We start from the raw sequence: 19,323 nt of genomic DNA on the forward strand, positions 1-19,323 counted from the left end.
CTCAGCCAACATGGCACCTGTGCTCCAAGGTCCCTCATTCCACAGCACTTGTTAGTGTCCTGTATTTCACAGTAAAAGTCCTTCCCTGGTCTGACTGGTCAAACTGCTTCACATCGCACTTATCTAAGTTGAAGCCCATTTGCTATTTCTCAGCCAATCTCTAACTCATCAGGATCTCCTTGAAATTCATTGTAACCTGTTTCACTGTCAACAAGACCCCCTAATTTAGATTCTTCAGCAAATTTACTAATTATACCATGTATAATTAGCAAATTATTTACATAAATATTGAATAACAGAGGTTCTGGGACCCCACTAGCCACAGGTCTTCTGTTAGAGTCAACCTTCAACCATCGTGCTCTGCTTCCTATTATTGAGTCAATTCTGAGTCTACTTCAGTAACGCTCCTTGAATCCCATGCAACTTAACCTTCCAGATCAGCCTGCCATGCAGGACTTTATTAAAGTCCATATGGACAACATCCACTGCCTTGCCTTCATCTATCCCCTTAGTTACCTCTTCAAAAATCTCTGAAAGATTCATCAGACCTGACCTTCCACACATAAAGCCATACTGGCTATTCCTGATCAGGCTTTGACTATCTAAGTGTTTAAAGATCGTGTTCCTCAGAATTTCTTCCAGTAATTTTCCTACAACTAAAGTCAGACTCTTTTGTTCTTGCCTGTTCATGTTACCTTTCTTTAACAATTGAACAACATTAGACAGCCTCTAAGCCTGGCCTCCTATGAGGTCCAGGGTGAAGTTGGTCAGGCTCTGGGGATTTGTCCACTTTAATGCACTTCAAGGCTGCAAATATTTTCTTCTTCATAATATGAATATGACCCATGATCCGTCTCCTTATTATCCTCATTTCTTTTGTGTCTATTATATTCCTATTAGTAAAATTGAAGAAAAATAGACATGGCTAACCACTCCCATTCCTCCCTGCACATTTGGTGCAACTACAGCAAGTGTATCTGCTCCCTCACCACCACAACCTGTCAAGGTGAGGTAAAGATTCACGTGCACCCCCTCCAACCTTGCTCATTGCATCGGTGCGCTCCACGTGCCCTCCTTCGCATCAGCAAGACTGGATGCAGGATCAGTGACCGGTTTGCAGAGCTCCTGAATTCTGCCTGTAATAGCTGTCCTCGGCTTCCCTTTACATATCTCAATTCCCATTACATTCCCACATTGACCTGTCTGTCCTCGGCCTTCTCCATTGCCAGATTAAAACGCAATACGAACTAGAAGAACAATATCTCATAATTCCACGTCAGTAGCCCTCAACTCTGCGGGATGAATATTGTTTTTTTCAAATACCAGAAAAACCTCATCAGGTGCTCCTGGTGTGGCCTCCTCTGATGCAGATTGAGGGATTGTTCTGTCTGCTGCAAAAGGCAGCGTCTCCCTGTGGCTACCTGGTTCAATTTGACTTCCCATTCCCACCTCATGTCTGACCATGGCCTCCTCTACTCCCAAGACGAGGCCAAACACAAGATGGAGAACCAACACCCGGTGTTTCATTTGGGTAGTCTCCAGCTTGATGCGATGAACATCGATTTCTCTAACTTCCGGTAACCACCTTCTTATTTTGGCTTCTGCTCCCTTCCTTTTCAGTCCTGATGAAGGATCACAGCCTGAAATCTCAACTGCTTATACCCTCCATAGATTCTGCCTGGCCTTCTGAGCATTTAGTGTGTGTTGCTCATAATTTTCAGCCATCAGCAGAAGCTCTTGTGAAACCCACATTTCTCATCTTCAGCCTCCGCAGTCATATGTGGCAATGAAATCTCACCAAATTCAGGCTAAAGAAATTCCTCCTCATCTTTGTAGGAAAGGGGTGTCCTATTTTGAAGCTACGTCCTCTGGTCCTAGGCTCTTCCACTATTGGAAACTTCACAGTCCATTATATCGAGCCCTTTCGTGACTATGTAGTTAATGACTTCAGCTCTGCCTTGGTGAAAATGGACAGCCGCTGGTAATCAAGTCAATTCAAAATCAAAGGGGCAACCACAAAAATTCTAAAAATTCAGGGAAACTCTGGAATAGCTTGATTCTCCTCCACTAAGAACCAATTGGCTCCTTTGTAGGGACAGTCAAACAACCAGAGTAACAATACTGCAGTGATTCATCATATGATGAGAGCTCAGGTTGAAAGTATATAAGCAAACATACACGGGGTCTGAAACACTAACGTCAGCATTAGAGGAGGTGGCTTGTGTGTGGGGTCCATTACAGAACTGGATCCATTAACTGGATGCTTCTTATAAACTCCTTAACAGCAGGAAACATTCTCCTGTCAAGTCTGAACAGGAATGTTAATTATAGAATGAAAATCCACTCCTCTGTTACTTGAAGAATATTAATTCTTAAAATATAAACAGGAAAAGCTCAGCGGGGATAAATTCTAGCACTTGCAGTTTACATCTCCTTGGCAGCATCTATCATGCTATGGCTTTGTAATCGTTTCTGTAGAGTTAGTAAGACTTTGATGTATTGGCTTCAGACTGTCAAAATAAATGTCACCGCTTCAAGGCATCCTTCACCCGGCATCCTCATGTCTTCCCACAAAAACTCCATTAGTTGAGGCTTCCATGCATTGGTAAGAATTGCCTGAGGAATTCACTCATCATTCTTTACAGCAGGAAGCTTGGGAGCATGTAACTTCAGGCATTATGTCAACCGAGAAAGGAGCTTTGCTTTTTACATCATCTTGTACTTGTACGCTCATCACTAAAGAGACCCAGATCATTTAATCATTATGTAGTTTCTGGAAGCTTGTTGCTTGGGTCTTCCTGCCATGTTTCATAAATTGCAGCAGTGACAAGGAGTGATGGAAGGATCTGCATTTCCATTGCTCCAATCTCAGGTCACCCAAAGCATTTCGCAGACAGTGAAGTACAGTTCCTGATTTATTACATGAAGCACAAGTGCTCGGTTGAGTTTGTCACATGTACATTGAAATATAAAGTGAAATGTGTCGTTTGTGTCACAATCAACACAGCCCGACTATGTGCTGGGAGCAGCCCACACCCCCAGCACCAACATAGCATGCCCACAACTTACCACCCCTAAGTCGCACATCGTTTGAAGGTGGGCGGAAAGTGGAGCAGCCAGAAGAAACCCACGCAGTCATGTTGAGAACATTCAAACTCGTCCCAGGGCGGTGGGACTTGAACTTCATTTGCTAGTGCTGTAAAATGTTACACTAATCAATACACTACCCTGGCGCCCCATGCCACAATCCTACAAAAAGCAGCTTTATTGATGTTAATTATTGACCAGAGACACAAGAGTAAATTTTGCAACATTTAGACTAAACGTTGACTAAAGGGAACTCGGGATTAGTATCACATTATAGTACAATTCCTGCAGCTAAGTTGTGTAGCCTTCTTTCTGCAATGAACAGGAATGAAACCAAAATTGTCTCTGCTCAAGATCCTGGAGTGGTGGCTAAACCTACAACTCCTAATGCTGAGGCAAAGTACTATCAACCCCATCATAGCTGACACGCATAAAGTTTCATAAGTAATAAAGCAGTTTTGGACATACAAAGGAGCCACATTAAGGCAAACACAAGGAAATCTGCAGATGCCGGAAATTCAAGCAACACACTTAAAAATTGCTGGTGAACGCAGCAGGCCAGGCAGCACCTATAGGAAGAGGTACAGTCGACGTTTCGGGCTGAGACCCTTTGTCAGGACTAGTCCGAAACGTCGACTGTACCTTTACCTATAGATGCTGCCTGGCCTGCTGCGTTCACCAGTAATTTTTATGTGTGTTGCTATATTAAGGCAAGTTCATTCTTGGGTATGTTCTGCCCATTTGTACATCCTAACAGATGGGAAGTAATTTTACTTTGTTGCTGGACTGTTCCCCAATATTACTATTATTCCCAGCTCTGAAGGTTCTCAGACATCCAGGTCATTGTATATCAAGCAGTAGTAAATCAAGGCAACTGGACTTGGACTGTGGTCTAGAAGACGTTTTGCCGCTCATCCGAGAGGCTTCTTCAGGGCTGATCTGTGGTGGGTAGTTTTTCAGTTTATAAACTCCGTGAGTTGTCTAAAGGTATAGCAATCACACGAGGGTTGTTAAGAGTCATAGAGGTAATGAGAGGGCCATTACTCTTATCTTTGCGTGAATGGAGGTATTAACTGTTGTGGAGGTGTCAGGGTAGAGATGCATTGTATGTAGCTGATAGATGGTGTTGCATCCCACCTATCAAGGGGTTAAAGAAACCATCTTTGTCAAACTGGAAAAGCCAGAGAGGGAGGGGTATGACACCACCTATCAGCTACTTACAATGCAGTCCAGTTACCTTAAGCTACTACCGTTTGATATTATTCCCACCTATTATTGCCCATTGTGCTCCAGAAGCAAGAGCACTAACAAGTAAAATCAAGTATAAACCAGAGCATTGACAAATTTCGCCCCCTCCCAAAAAAAAAGCCCTGGTTTATTTCCTGATCTGTTTTTTTTTATTATTGTGGATTTGATGATTTGGATAAAATAAATTCCAAATCTGAACTTCACAATCCATTTTCCATCAACAATTTCAGATACGTACAGGGGAAATGAGAAAAAATAATGATGTGATAAATTACCTCTGCACTCTGCTTTTCTATAATAGCTAGAATATCATTGCTTACAGGTTCCATTGGTATACATTTACACAAACATTGCAACATTACTGGGTTTATAATTTTTTAAAAATGGTACAGTTCATCCCTTCTAGACAAATTTACAATCGATGTAAGGTATAAATTTGATATAGATCATATCAGACCATAAGACATAGGAATAGAATTAGACCATTTGGCCAATCGAGTCTGCTCCGCCATTTCATCATGGCTGATCCATTTCCCTCTCAGCCTCATTCTCCTACTTTCTCCCCGTAACCTTTCATATCCTGACCAATCCAGAACCTATCAACTTCCGCCTTAAATGCAGCCTGTGACCTGGTCTCCACAGCCGCCTGTAGCAATGAATTCCTCAGATTCAGCACCCCGCTCTGCCTAAAAATATTGTAAAGTAGTAAGCTGCCGGATGGATCTGTGTACTCTGCCTTAATCATCTTGTCTTCTTTACTTCAACAGAAATGGAAACTAGTCATTGTATTCAATTGGTTACCAAATGGCAACTGCTGATTTTGGAAAGCCTAGCTGGTGGATTGTACATTTTACTTGTAATCCTGTTTTCAGTTGGTTAGTGCTGCACCTCAGGTACCTCAGCTTGAAATTTGGTTTGAGATGATAATGGCAAGTGGTTAATGAAGAATTAATAATTAGTCTTTATATCCTTTCCCAAATGGGGAAAAAAAAACTATTCACATTGTGAACTAAGCTACAAATTCACTCTTACTGGTTTTATCCAAAAACCCAATAAGAATTATTCATGATATTCCTCCTTCATATTGCGAATTTATTCCAAAATGAAACTGTTTCTGTGTGTTGTTACACATGCATTTGACTTTGTTGACATATCATACATATTTATATGTAAACCATTTTGCTGAAAGCACATTATCCCTATTACGAATTACAAAGGAGCCTCATCGTACTTCCCAGTAAAAGCATTTAATTGGTGTCTGACAGGAAAGAATTAACTAACGCTTTGCATTTGTCTACTTCCTCCTGATTACCCAGCCGGAGAGAATGGCTGCTTGGATAATAATATTGATATCCTTGCTAAAATAAACATTGAACCATATAGTGCAGTCTTATGTGGCCATAAGTCTAGAATTAGCCCAAGACCACCTTTTAACATACCCCAAGACCCGACATTTCAGCTTTACCTGGAGACAAAGTAATTTTTAACATGTTTACTCTGACAGTAGGTAAATCATCCCTAGCATTCTTGAGATCCTTGAGCAGTTGCTTATCCATTCATGAGGACCAATCATTACTAATGCCAGGGATGCTAAATGTCAAAATCATCTTGAGAGCTACAGAGACTCAAATTAAATTGCACAATGCTGCACTTCCTGAGATTGTTTCCTGGTATGAAATAGGTTGTCCATTGAGGAGAGGTGAGTAAGGCTGACATATTCCTGCTGAGATTTTAAAAAAATATGAAAGATGGTCTTATTAACATATAAGATGTGAAGAGAATTGACATTTTAGCAATGGGAAAAGATCGTAAAAACTGGGATTGTTCTCTTTCAAAAAAAGGAGTCTGAAGAGTTATTTAATTGACATTTCAAATAATAAGAGGCCTAGATAATAAGGACACATTTCTGCTAACAGAAGAGAATGTAAACCAGGAGGGCAGAGATTTAAAGAACTCAAAGAGAGGAGCTGAGGAAAAACTGTTTCACCAGAGTATGATGAGGTCTGGAACCAAATGCCTGAAAGAGTGGTGAAGGCAGTAGCTTTTACTAAATTTTTTTTTAATTACAAGGAAGAGGCATTTTATAACATTCAATCCAAAGCCATGTGCACATGACTTCAAATTGAATGTTGGAAAGTGGGGTGCTATTGAGTCATAGTCATACTTTATTGATCCCGAGGGAAATTGTGTTTCGTTACAGTTGCACCAACCAAGAATAGAGTATAAATATAGCAATATAAAACCATAAATAATTAAATAATAATATGTAAATTATGCCAGGAAATAAGTCCAGGACCAGCGTATTGGCTCAGGGTGTCTGACCCTCCAAGGGAGGAGTTGTAAAGTTTGATGGCCACAGGCAGGAATGACTTCCTATGACGCTCTGTGTTGCATCTCGGTGGAATGAGTCTCTGGCTGAATGTACTCCTGTGCCCACCCAGTACATTATGTAGTGGATGGGAGACATTGACCAAGATGGCATGCAACTTAGACAGCATCGTCTTTTCAGACACCACCGTCAGAGGGTCCAGTTCCATCCCCACAACATCACTGGCCTTACGAATGAGTTTGTTGATTCTGTTGGTGTCTGCTACCCGCAGCCTGCTGCCCCAGCACACAACAACAAAGCCTTGACAGGTTAAAATGGAATAAGGAAAGAGAAAGTATTCCCATTAGCTCATCTGGAAGATGTCCTGAAGAAATATCTCTGAATGATGAAGATCTGGACTGCTGCCCATTAGTATGTGTACAATATTCAATTGCAGCTTCAAAATGGAATGGATGAATATTTGTAAGTAAAAATAAAAATCAGGGCTATGGGAAAAGAGCAGGATTATGAAACTGGCTGGATTGTTCAACAAAGGGCTGGTACAGATTCAATGAACTGAATGGCCTCAGGCAATAATTCTACAGTCCTATGATTTCTATTGACACACATGAGGGCCTAGTATTTCGTATATATACACTGAGACTCTAAATATATAGCCATTGTTTTGAGAAGTGGCAGCTTCAAGTTCTTTAACATCTGCTGATTGCAAATTATAGTGACACACACATTTGTGTAAATAGAATGTGTTAATGCTTCTTGAGATGGCAAGCTCATTGACAGAGTGCCAGACCTCTAATCATTTCTGATACAATATATAGGTTTCTGTGCTAATAAAATCTAGAGATTATTGGATAATCCATTACTGTTTATTGTCCTTTTATATAAAAATGTCCTTACCTTTTTCAAGAAAACCTGGACTACTGGTAACTAAGCAACATTTTATCAAGGGATATGAAGCCATAAACTCACACCACAAATCCTGCCCTCGTCAACAAACCAGGATTGTGACATCTCCATAGTAGGCCACACCAGCCTGCACATCAATCGTGTCCTCGGAGGCTACAACAGTGTTGCAAGCCCAGCAAACCGAACAACTCCAGGTGCATTAGCTCAAATTGCATCCTTCACAGTGAGTGCCATTGTCTCATTGAACTAAACAGATACGTATAAACTCACACACAAAATAAACTCTTGGATGTACAAAAAAACACAAAATAAAACTATATTGACCATAAATATATAAAAACATACACATATACAGGATGAAAGCCCACTTAACACACAGATATGATATGTGAAGTTAATATACATGCAGACAGTAAAGACATGCACTCAGTGGCAACTGTAATAGGAAGTGGTCACTGAGTATTTCTTCGTAGCCTTCTCCTGCTGTAGCTTATCTACTTTAAGGTTCAACATGTTGTGTATTCAGAAATGGTTGTCTGCACATCACTGCTGTAAAAGGTACATATTTGAGTTACTGTTGCCTTCCACACAGCTTGAACCGATCTGGCCATTCTCTTCTGACCTCTCTCATTAACAAGAAGATTTCATCCACAGAACTGCCATTTAATGGATGTTTTTTTGGTTTTCTCTAGAGACTGTTGTGCATGAAAATCCCAGGAGATTATCAGTTTCTGAGATACTCAAACCACCCCATCTGGCACCAACAATCATTCCACAGTCAAAGTCACTTAGAGCATATTTTTCCCCATTCTGATGTTTTTATGCATTCACTTACTGCTACATAATTGGCTGATTAGATATTTGCATTAACAAACATGTGTACCTAATACATTCACCCAACACACGCATGTGAAGTTTAAATAAAGACAAAAACAACTCACTATAAACACAATGAATACCTAAGAATGCACAATGACAATGCACAGTTGCTCAAATAAATATAATTACTCTATACACAAACAAAATACTCTATGCAACATGTGCAAACACACATGCACAATTGATCAAACACAATAAATACATAATAAATATATTCATTTGTAAATTAGCACATGTACATAATCACTCACATATAATGTTAATGAAGGAATTGCAATGTGTTTCCTACTCAGGAAGGGGAGTAACTTGGAGGGAATGTTGGATACCACATCGTTCCCACAGGTCTGTTGCATCACCCCGAGCAATGAAGATTGTAAGTTTTGGTAATTATTGTTAGAGATGCCTTGTTGCAGTGCACGTTGAAGATAGTAAGGGCTGCAGCCTAATGTGCTGGTGGCAGAGTTAAGTGAATTTGCACAGGTACTGTTGGATTAGAGTGCAGAAAGGTAATTTGTTCTTTGTTCTTGAAACACTTAATAGGGTGGCTGTTAAGCAAGTTTCATGCCTCATCCTTGGCTTCCAAAGAACATTTGGATTGCAAAAGTATCAGGATGCAACAGTAAGGTTGCTCTGTACTGGACAATTCCAAACGTTCATCGTTGTTGAAGCTGCACTCATTTTAGCAATTTCCAAATGGAAAAAAAGAAATAGACAGTATTCTTAATCATGTTCAGCAAGAAGGTGGACAAATATATCAGTTAATTCATTTTTACATGAGGAATGAGCAATGAATTAACTTTAATAATGTGTGATGAGGGCCGTTCACAATAACACATTTCAGTATGAGTTAGTATGAATAGTTGATGATCAGCACAGATTCAGTGTCTTGTATCTACACCCAGTCGCATTTTATTAGGTACATCTGTACATGTGTTCGTTAATGCAAATATCCAATCAGCCAAACATGTGGCAGCAACTCAAAGCATAAAAGCATGCAGACATGGTCAAGAGGTTCAGTTGTTGTTCAGCCCAAATATCAGAATAGGGAAGAAATGTGATCTAAGTGACTTTGAGCATGGAATGATTGTTGGTGCCAGACGGGGTGGTTTCAGTATCCCAGAAACTGCTGGTCTCCCAGAATTTTCACATCCAAAACCTCTAGACTTTACAGGGAATAGTGTGAAAAACAAACAAAAAAATCCAGTAAATGGCAGTTTAGTGGGTGAAAATGCCTTGTTAATGAGAGTGGTCAGAGAGAAAGGCCAGAGTGGTTCAAGCTGACAGGAAGGTGGCTGTAACTCAAATAACCAAGGTCTTTGTATAAGACTTTGGTGAGGCCTAATTTGGAGTATAGTGTGCAGTTTTGGTCACCTATCTGCAGGAAAAATGTAAGCAAAGTTGAAAGAGTAAAAAAAATTACAAGAATATTGCTGGATCTATAGGACGTGAGTTATAAGGAAAGATTGAATAGTTTAGGACTATATTCTTTAGAATGTAGAAGACTGAGGGGAGATTTGATAAAGGTACAGAAAATTATGAGTGGTATAGATAGGGTAAAGGCAAGCAGGCTTTTTCAACTGAGCTTGGGTAGGATTAGAGCCAGAGGTCATAGCTTAAGGGTGAAAGGTGAAAAGTTTAAGGGAAACATGAGGGGAAACTTCTTCACTCAGAGGATTGTGAGAATGTGGAATGAGTTTCCAGCACAAGAGGTCCATGTGAGCTCGATTTCAATGTTTAAGAGAAGTTTGGATATGTATATGGATGGTAGGGATTTGGAGGGCTATGGCCTAGGTCATTGGGAGAAGGCAGCTTAAGTGGTTTTGGCACAGACTAGATGGGCCGAAGGGCCTGTTTCTGTGCTGTACCTCTCTATCACTGACTCTAGATGAGCTACAGCAGCAGAAGGCCACTTTATCAGTACAGGAAGAACCTAATAAAGTGTTCACTGAGTGTATTTCTCTACAACCTAATACATGCAGAGCTGCAGCGCTGCAGGAAAGGAGGGATCTGGGGAAGACCTATTAGGTTTGCTTGCTTGCATGCAGCATGCTGATCTTTCATTAGCTGGCGCACTGAGTGTAAATCTTGGGAATCCATGTTGCAGCCACTTTAAAAAAAACACTGTAGTGTGACTGCATGTGGAATATTAAGTGTGGTTTTGGCCACCATATTAAAGGAAGAATATGGAGTCTTTGGAGAAGGTTCACTGGGATATTGCCTGGGTTGTACTGTATTAGCTATAAGCAGAAGTTGAGCAAACTTGGATTTGTTTCTTTGGAGAGCTGGATGCTGAGGGGCAACTTGATAGGAGTATAATATTACAGGTGACTTAGGGGACTCGGAATCTTTCTCCCCATTGTGGAAATGTCAAATATGGGCGTGCAGAACCTTGAGGTGAGAGTGAGGCAGTTTAGAGGAGATTTATACGGCAAGTTTTTCATAAGAAAGCAGTAGGTGCCTGAAATGGGCTGCCAGGGTTAGCTGTGGAAGCAGATACGTTGGAAATTTTTAACAGGTACTTAGACATATAAACAGGTTAGGAATGAAGGATACGGAGCTTCTGGTGCGATGGCAACGTGCTCAGACACAGTGGCCACTTCAGGTCCAACCAAAGGTGCGATTGTTCATCCCTTATGGTCTTTTATATGATTGCAGGACGCTGCTGGTTATCAAGAACATCAAGTAGTGCAGGTCTGCCCCTTCAGTGAGTCGCTCAATAGCGATGGAGCTGGACTTACCATGTACTGTCACCTGGACTTGTTGCGTGCTGTTATCATGCTGAGGAGATGCCCAGTCCAAAGAAAGGTGCAAGTGATTGTCTAGGAGATTTTTCTTGTGATCAGGAGAACCCTGTTGGACGTTATTAACGTGGTGTACTGCAAGTCAGGTTCACTGGTTCATTGGCGAGTCTGACGGCAAGGGAGCTGCGTTGCCTCAGTTGTGCCAAGAAATAGGCCCTCAGCCCAGAGGGTCACCTCTTGCAGGTGCCCAGGAGAGGAGGCACCAAAGCAGTGTGGGAGAGAGCAGAGGCCTCTCTGGGCATACTGGAATCCATGCTGGGTTGGGAGTTGCCTCCAGTGTTTGCCCAGTGGAAGAACTAGCTGGACCAGGACAATATTCCATACAGCATCCTTCTACAGGCCACACCATTCAGGGATTTGGGCTACATTATTTTTTTGAGACTGTATGTTTTTTGATATCACGACCATATGTGCTATGTGCTGTTGGTAATGTACTTACACCTTGGCCCCAGAAGAACACTGTTTCAATTGGCTATATTCATGTATGGTTGAATAATAAGTGAACTTGAACTCTATGTGCAGCCAGATAGGATTGGTTTAGGTTGATATCATGGTCAGTACGGACATGATGGAACAAATGTCCTGATACTGAGATATACTGTTGTACATATGAAATGCACCTTTGTGAGTTTTTGATGATTCATTGTTTAATGGCAGTTGGTGATAGATTGTCTTGGAAAAAGTTTTTATTAATGATCTATCAAGAGTCACTTGTCTACCATAGTGTGTGTTTGCTTATGGGCTCTTCCTCGATTGCTTCACGAGCTGATCAGGTCTGTGTGTTATTTGCCTTTGGAGAAGATTCTGCATCATGATCAAAGCCGAGCCCCCTGCATAACCTTGCAAAAGCCTTTGCTCAAAATAGCCTGCTGCTAATTCATTCATTGCTTCAAAGTAAACAATGTTTAAATTGTGCAAACCCACCTTTCTGTCCCTTTGTTAAATTAGAAAGATCATTAATTACCCTATTATAATGCAATGGGTGTTTCATTCACGAACACTGGATCATCCATCAATTCCACAAACCCTAGATATTTAATATCAGTGGTAAATAAGGTTTGTTATCTGATTCTAAGGAACCAACAAGTTCTGTTGCCTAATGACTATAATTTCCTTTATTCCTTAAGAGCACAATTTCAATGCCTCATCTGAACGTAGGCAACCCCCAACAGTACAGAGTTTCAACGGCTTTGCACTGGAATGCTAGCCTGTAGTTTGCTCTCTGGTCTTTGGTGTAATGTTATGCTGTATTTCTAGCAACATAATTCTATAACAATGGACAGTAGTTAATACAGGAATTATGACATTCCATTTTAAGTATGTACAAATATTAGCAATTAGCCAGTAAATTAAACCTTTACCGACACTCTCACAAGCAAATTCTTCCCTCACCATTCCAAACTATAAAGCCATCGTCTCCCCCCTGCACTCGTTGAATAAAGTGTATCCCGTCTAACATCTTCCTCACTTCTCACCATTTCCTCTTTAAAAAAAGAAACTGAAACTCGTCTCCATTGGTGGTGCCCCAACCCAATGATGCTGGACTGGCTGCCTATTAAACAGGAGAGGCTGACAATCCCACAGCATGGGTTTTACACCGCTGCATGAATTCAACCTGCATTCTTTTCCATTGTTATCTATTTAGTGTCCGGGTATGTCCTAGTGGCACAGTCTCACTTTTCAGTCAGTGGTATGTGGCTTCATGGAATCAGATCATATTCTCTTTTCCTTCCTCACCACACTGGAAGCTCTGAACTGGGAGTCCTTTTCTTCAAGGGGAAAATTTTTCTGCAAATTACCAACTTCATTCAGTCCTCCCTGTACCCGCAACCCACGGTAGCATAATGATTGGTGCTATGCTATGACAGCTCAGAGCGTCGGAGTTCAGAGTTCAATTCCAACATCCTCTGTAAGCTGTGTGTATGTCCTCCCTGCGGAATACATGGGTTTTGTCCAGGTCCTCCGTTTTCCTCCCATAGCATTTGGTAGATGAATTGGTCATTGTAAATTGACCCATGATTATGTTAGGGTTGAATCGGGGGGGTTGCTAGGGTTGAATCCGGGGTTATTAGGGTTGAATCAAGGGTTGCTAGGGTGACATGGCAGGAAGGGCCTACCCTACACTCTATCTCTAAATAAATAAACTCCATGGAGTAAGACAGAGTTGTTTTTTTTGCAATTTCTTCATACTTAATTTGAACATTTTAACCATACGAACAGACTTTTAAATTAAGCTGCTGAAGAAATGTGCTTAGTGATTCTGGACTAAATGGATTCATCTTTATACCTTAGCTACAAACTGAACTATACATGTGTTTTTGTCTTTCAGTCAATAGTGTGGGATTGGGATTCGAATGGGAAACATGACTTTATTGGAGAGTTCACATCGACCTTTGCAGAAATGCGAGGGGCAATGGATGGCCGACAGGTATAGAGTGCACCATTTGAATCCGTATCTTTCACACCCGCCCTGTAGGCCATCTCCAACGGGATACCACTACTAAGCACCTTTCCCTCCCCCACACTTACTGCTTTCAACAGGGATCAATCCCTATGTGACTCCCTTGTCCATTCGTCTCTCCCTGCTGATCTCCCTCCCGATACTTGCCCTTGCAAGTAGAACAAGTGCTATATCTGCCCCTACCCCTCCTCCCTCACCACCATTCAGGGCCCCAAAACAGTCCTTCCAGGTGAGGCGACACTTCACCTGTGAGGCCTTTGGGGTCACCTACTGTATCCAGTTCACCCAGTGTGTTTTCCTGTATATTGGTGAGACACAATGTAGATTGGGAGACCGCTTCGCTGAGCACCTATGCTCTGTCCGCCAGAAAAAGCGGGATCTCCCAGTGGCCACCCATTTTAATTCCACTTCCCATTCCCATTCCCATTCCGACATGCCAGTCCATGGCCTCCTCTACTGTTGCGATGAGGCCACACTCAGGTTGGAGGAACACCACCTTATATTCTGTCTGGGTTGCCTCCAACCTGATGCCATGAACATTGATTTCTCTAACTTCTGGTAATGGTGCCCCACCCCACTTAACCATTCCCCATTCCCATTATCTCTCTCTCACCTTATCTCCTTGTTTTGCCCATCACCTCCTTCAGAAGCTCCTCCCCATTTTCTTTCTTCCATAGCCTTCTGTTCTCTCCTATCAGACTCCCCCTTCTCCTGCCCTGTATCTCTTTCACCAATTAACTTCCCAGCTATTTACTTCATCCCTCCCTCTCCTGGTTTTATCTATCACCTGGTGTTTCTCCTTCTCCTCTCCCCACGTCCAACTCTGACTCCTCATCTTTTTTTCTCCAGTCCTGATGAAGGGTCTCGGCCCAAAATGTCGACTATGCTCTTTTCCACAGTTGCTGTCCGGCCTGCTGAGTTCTTCCAGCATTTTGTCTATGTTGCATGGATTTCCAACGTCTGTGGATCTCCTCTTGTTTTTGATACTGTAGGTTAATTTGTTTTCATTATTAAATCTAATTGATGTAAACAGTATGCAACATGGCTTTTGTGTCTGATTTCTTCTCCTGCAGGTTCAGTGGGAGTGCATCAATCACAAGTACAAAATGAAGAAGAAAAACTACAAGAATTCCGGCATTGTTATCCTCAATCTATGTAAGGTGACCATCTTTACTCTTTCCTCTGGCTATATGTAGACAGTACCAGGTATGAAAATACACACCACAAACTTAAAATACATTCAGTGGCCACTTTATTAGATAAAGAAGTGGAACTTGAAATGAAATGAAATATCTTTATCTTTATTGTCATTGCACAGTACAATTTGTCATGCACCAATACAGCGAAAATGAATTTGCAACTCTCGTACTCAATGCTATAAAACAACAAATAAAATAAATAAACAATAAATAAAATCAAATAACCAGCCAGTACAAGCTTGGTGTTGTCTTCTGCTGCTGCAGTCCACCAACTTCAACATCTGATGTCTTGTGCATTCAGAGATTATCTCTAGCACACCACTGTTGTAACATGTGGTTCTTTGAGTTACTGTTGTCTCCTTGTCAGCTTGAGCCAGTCTGGTCATTCTCCTCTGATGTCTGTCATTAATAAGGCAGCTTTGCCCACAGAACTGCTGCTCACTGGATGTTATTTGTTTTTCGCACCATTCTCTGTAAACTCTGGAGACTGTTGTGCATGAAATTCCTAGGAGATCAGCAGTTCCTAAGATACTCAAACCACCCCATCTGACACCAACAATCATTCTGCAGCTAAAGTCACTTAGATCATATTTCATCCTCGGTCTGATGTTTGGTCTGAACAACTGAACCTCTTGACTATGTCTGCATGCTTTTATGCATTGAGTTGCTGCCAAATGATATTTGCACCTAATAAAGTGGCCACTGAGTGTATTCATAAAAAAAAATGACAAAATACAAGAATGGAGGCTGCTTCCTCTGCTTAGAAGTTCTTCTTGAACTAGTGGTCAGGAGGAACTAGTGGTCATAGTCTCTAAGTAAGAGATTGGTGCTTTAGGACTGAGATGAGCAAAAGTGCCACCACCCAGAGGGCTGTAAATCTGCTCAACCATCTATTCTAGAAGGTTGTGAATCTTAGCCATTATGTTGAAGACTGATCATATAGGAAACCAAGGCTTATTGTTCAGAAAATGCAGCTGGCTTAGTATAATCTTCTTAAATTATTGAGTAAATTTGACTCAATCCAGATTTATTTTTGTATATTCTAATTACATATTGAGCTGTTACAAAATTATTCTCTAACCAGTTCATCTACTGCTGAAATCTCATCCCTGTGCATAAATATTCCAGTGCAGTCTGGGCTGCCCTCATTCATTTTGTGCTCCATTAACTTGAGAACATTCATAACCTGACATCCTTGTCCTAACTCTAAACACTCGCCATTCACCCTCCACGCTCCCGTGGTCAGTGATGTGCATTAGCACTTCGTTGAGCAACATCTTGCTTTACAAACCTCATCCTGGTTTTAAACTCTCCCTGTGGTTTTACCCTTTGCTGTGACTGAAACTTTTTCAAGCCTCATAACTCTCCACCTCTCTATTTCTGGCCACCTGGATGTCCCTGACAGTGCTTCCCCAATACTGAGGGACTGACCTCTGGAATTCTCCTAACTGCTCTTTTGTTAAATCCACGCTCTGTTTCATTTTGATCATCCTTGCTAATGTCTCCTTGTAACATTGTGTCCCCTTGTATCTAATTTTAATTTAGTAGTATACTATTCATGCACTTTTGTTGATTAGAAGTACTTATACAAAGTTGTTGCTCAGGTAAAAGGATTTGTATCTCTTCAAGTTTTTACTGGAGTTTGAAGAATGAGCTAATTTCTGTCATGTAAGCATAATTAATGAAACATTAGCACTTCTTGTTGGTAGTGGTTGCTGCAACCACCCACATACCAACATAGGAATTGATGAATAGCTTCTGGTCGATCTGTATTGTCAAACCATCAACCCCCTTACCTAACTTACTGGGAATATTCGCTGTTCGAGTATTTCAAGAATAAGACCTCAGACCTCAATTCCATCAGATACCCTTGGATCACGGATCACGCCGACTCCATCCCCAGCCCCAATGGCTCTAGGCACCTCTGGACCAGTGACACTACTATCACCAACACTGGTTCCAATGACCCCAAGCGGATTCAGAATCCGGATTCCACTACTGTCAATGCCAGTTTCTATGACTCTGGACACCTGGACACCTCCAGACTGCTAACTGTATGGCCTCTAGATCTGACACCAGCCTGGACCTTGACTGCCAGAACCTTCAGGCTGAGACTTTATGCACTGCCTTTTGACCGCCCATTGTCCCTTTCCCCCACCACCACTCTGCAACCCTATGTCTTTCAGGCCCCATCATCAGCTCTTTGGTCCTCAGAGTCTCTGTTTTTCTCCCACCCGAACTTCCCTGAACACCCTTACCTTCTTCTCTCCCCTGGCACCACCAACTCTCTGTCTCCTTCAGATCCCAACTCTAATGCTTGCTGTGTCTTCACCATCCCCTCTGACATTCCCCGCTCTGAAGCAGAATGTTCTGTCCTCAGTAAAGGCCCCGTCTTTGCCCCCCCCCCTTTGCCTGCACCTCAGTAAATTCCACGCCCACCTGGACATTGATTTCATCTTCTGTCACCTCTGCCTCTGAGCCCATTTCTTTGTCACCTTGCACTGATGATCCCTTCTCCTGTTTTCAGCCCTCCTCCTCTTCTTGGACACCCCGCTCTGGTTCTCTACCTGTTCTGGATCTTTTCATAAAACATAGAACATAGAAATCTACAGCACATTACAGGCCCTTCGGCCCACAATGTTGTGCCGACCATATAACCTACTCTAGAAACTGCCTAGAATTAACCTTTACTTTATTGTCGCCAAACAATTGATACTAGAGCGTACAATCACCACAGCGATATTTGATTCTGCATATCAACCGCATATCCCTCTATTTTTCTAAGCTCCATGTAACTATCTAAGAGTGTCTTATAAGACGTTGTTGTATCTACCTCCACCACCGTCACTGGCAGTGCATTCCATGCACCCACCACTCTCTGTGTGAAAAACTTACCCCTGATATCCTCTCTGTACCTGCTTACAAGCACCTTAAAGCTCTGTGCCCTTGTGTTAGTCATTTCAGCCCGGAGAAAAAGCCTCTGGCTATCCACACGATCAATGCCTCTCATCATCTTATACACCTCTATCAGGTCACCTGTCATCCTCTGTCGCTCCAAGAGGAAAAAGCCAAGTTCACTCAACCTATTCTCATAAGGCACATTCTCCAATACAGGCAACGTCCTTCTGAGTCTCCTCTGCACTCTCTCTATACTATCCACAAATCTTGAAGTTTCATCTTGAATTGCCAATGAGACATCAACTGTCTCAACCTCAGCGCTCCTCTCTCCTCCTCCAACCTTATCCCCTCCGAATGCACTGCCCTCTCCTCTCTCCGCAGCCCTGAAGAAGGGTCTCAGCCTGAAACATTGACTATCTATTCATTTCTGCAGATGATGCCTGAACTGTTGAGTTCCTCCAGCATTTTGTGTGTGTTTCTCAGGAATAAGATTTTGGATATTACCAGTATGTGTGGGCAAAGTAGAGGGTCACTAACATCTGTCCAAGTGGTGAGGTTGGGGTAAGGTGCTGTATGGCCTTGCCCTCTTCTCTTACGTTCTAACAAAAATTTCATCAACCTCTGTGTCCAGAGCAGAAGGTATCAGATTTCCACTTTGCCTCAAGAGAAGAAAACGATCACTGAATTTCCTCTTAAATCATCTCTAATTTTAAGATTTATCTCCTCTTGCGTTTGGTTCACTGACCAAATGTGAACAGTTTATCTGCAAACATCTTGATGAAATCTTTTAATGTTGTAAACTCCCAGGTAGAGCACTTCGATTTTCTACGCATGAAAAGAAAGCAAGTCAATTGGTATGCCGTGTATCGGAATGTTGTTACTTTAAAACATTCTCGGTGATCTTCTGATTTTTTTAAAAAAGAGATTAATGTAGTCACTTAAAGCACGCGCAGAAATTACCCTCAGAATTTATGCTGCCCTGAGTGAAATCAGATGCGACGTCTCACATTGTGGTAAAAATCAACAGTGATGGATGGAAATTGACTGAGGAGGTTTAAGTGCAGTGAACAGGGACTGAATATAATGGCCAGAGTCACAAATTTTGTAAGTGAATGTCAGGCAGCAGACACTGCTGCTGCTGTGATGCTGCTATTGATGATCCATTGTGCCTGAAGGGTGCTCCGGTTTCACAGGAAAACTGAGTGCTGAACAAACAGAAAACCTATAAATTCCTTTTTAATATTAGCACTAGGAACAGGCTTGAGAGACTTTACAAGGATTTGAGACGCACTGAATGTGATACCTTTTTGAGGCACATTGAATGTGCTCAATAATAGGGATGTGGTACAGTAAATGCCTCGAGACTGGAGAATCAAGAGTGAGAACATCTCTGAATAAGAATTTGGATATTTAAGACATAATGAGAAAAATTTCCCCGGTTGCCAATCTTTGGTATTCTTTATCATAGGAGGGATGGTCAGTTGTTGAGCATATTCATGACTCAGACTGATTACT

General features: G+C 41.7%; 1 protein-coding gene across 7 annotated transcripts in view; it reads left to right on the plus strand.

Moving 5' to 3' along the window:
* Positions 1–19,323, plus strand: part of cpne4b (copine IVb) — a 371,281-nt gene that overhangs the window by 319,855 nt on the left and 32,103 nt on the right. For all 7 annotated transcript variants that reach the window (XM_063069636.1, XM_063069642.1, XM_063069640.1 and 4 more), the window contains 2 exons: positions 13,580–13,678; positions 14,785–14,871. In XM_063069636.1, the coding sequence (XP_062925706.1) occupies positions 13,580–13,678; positions 14,785–14,871 (186 nt within the window). The remainder of the gene's footprint in view (positions 1–13,579; positions 13,679–14,784; positions 14,872–19,323) is intronic.

The sequence above is a fragment of the Mobula hypostoma genome, chromosome 17, assembly GCF_963921235.1.
Source record: "Mobula hypostoma chromosome 17, sMobHyp1.1, whole genome shotgun sequence".
Taxonomy (NCBI): Eukaryota; Metazoa; Chordata; class Chondrichthyes; order Myliobatiformes; family Myliobatidae; genus Mobula; species Mobula hypostoma.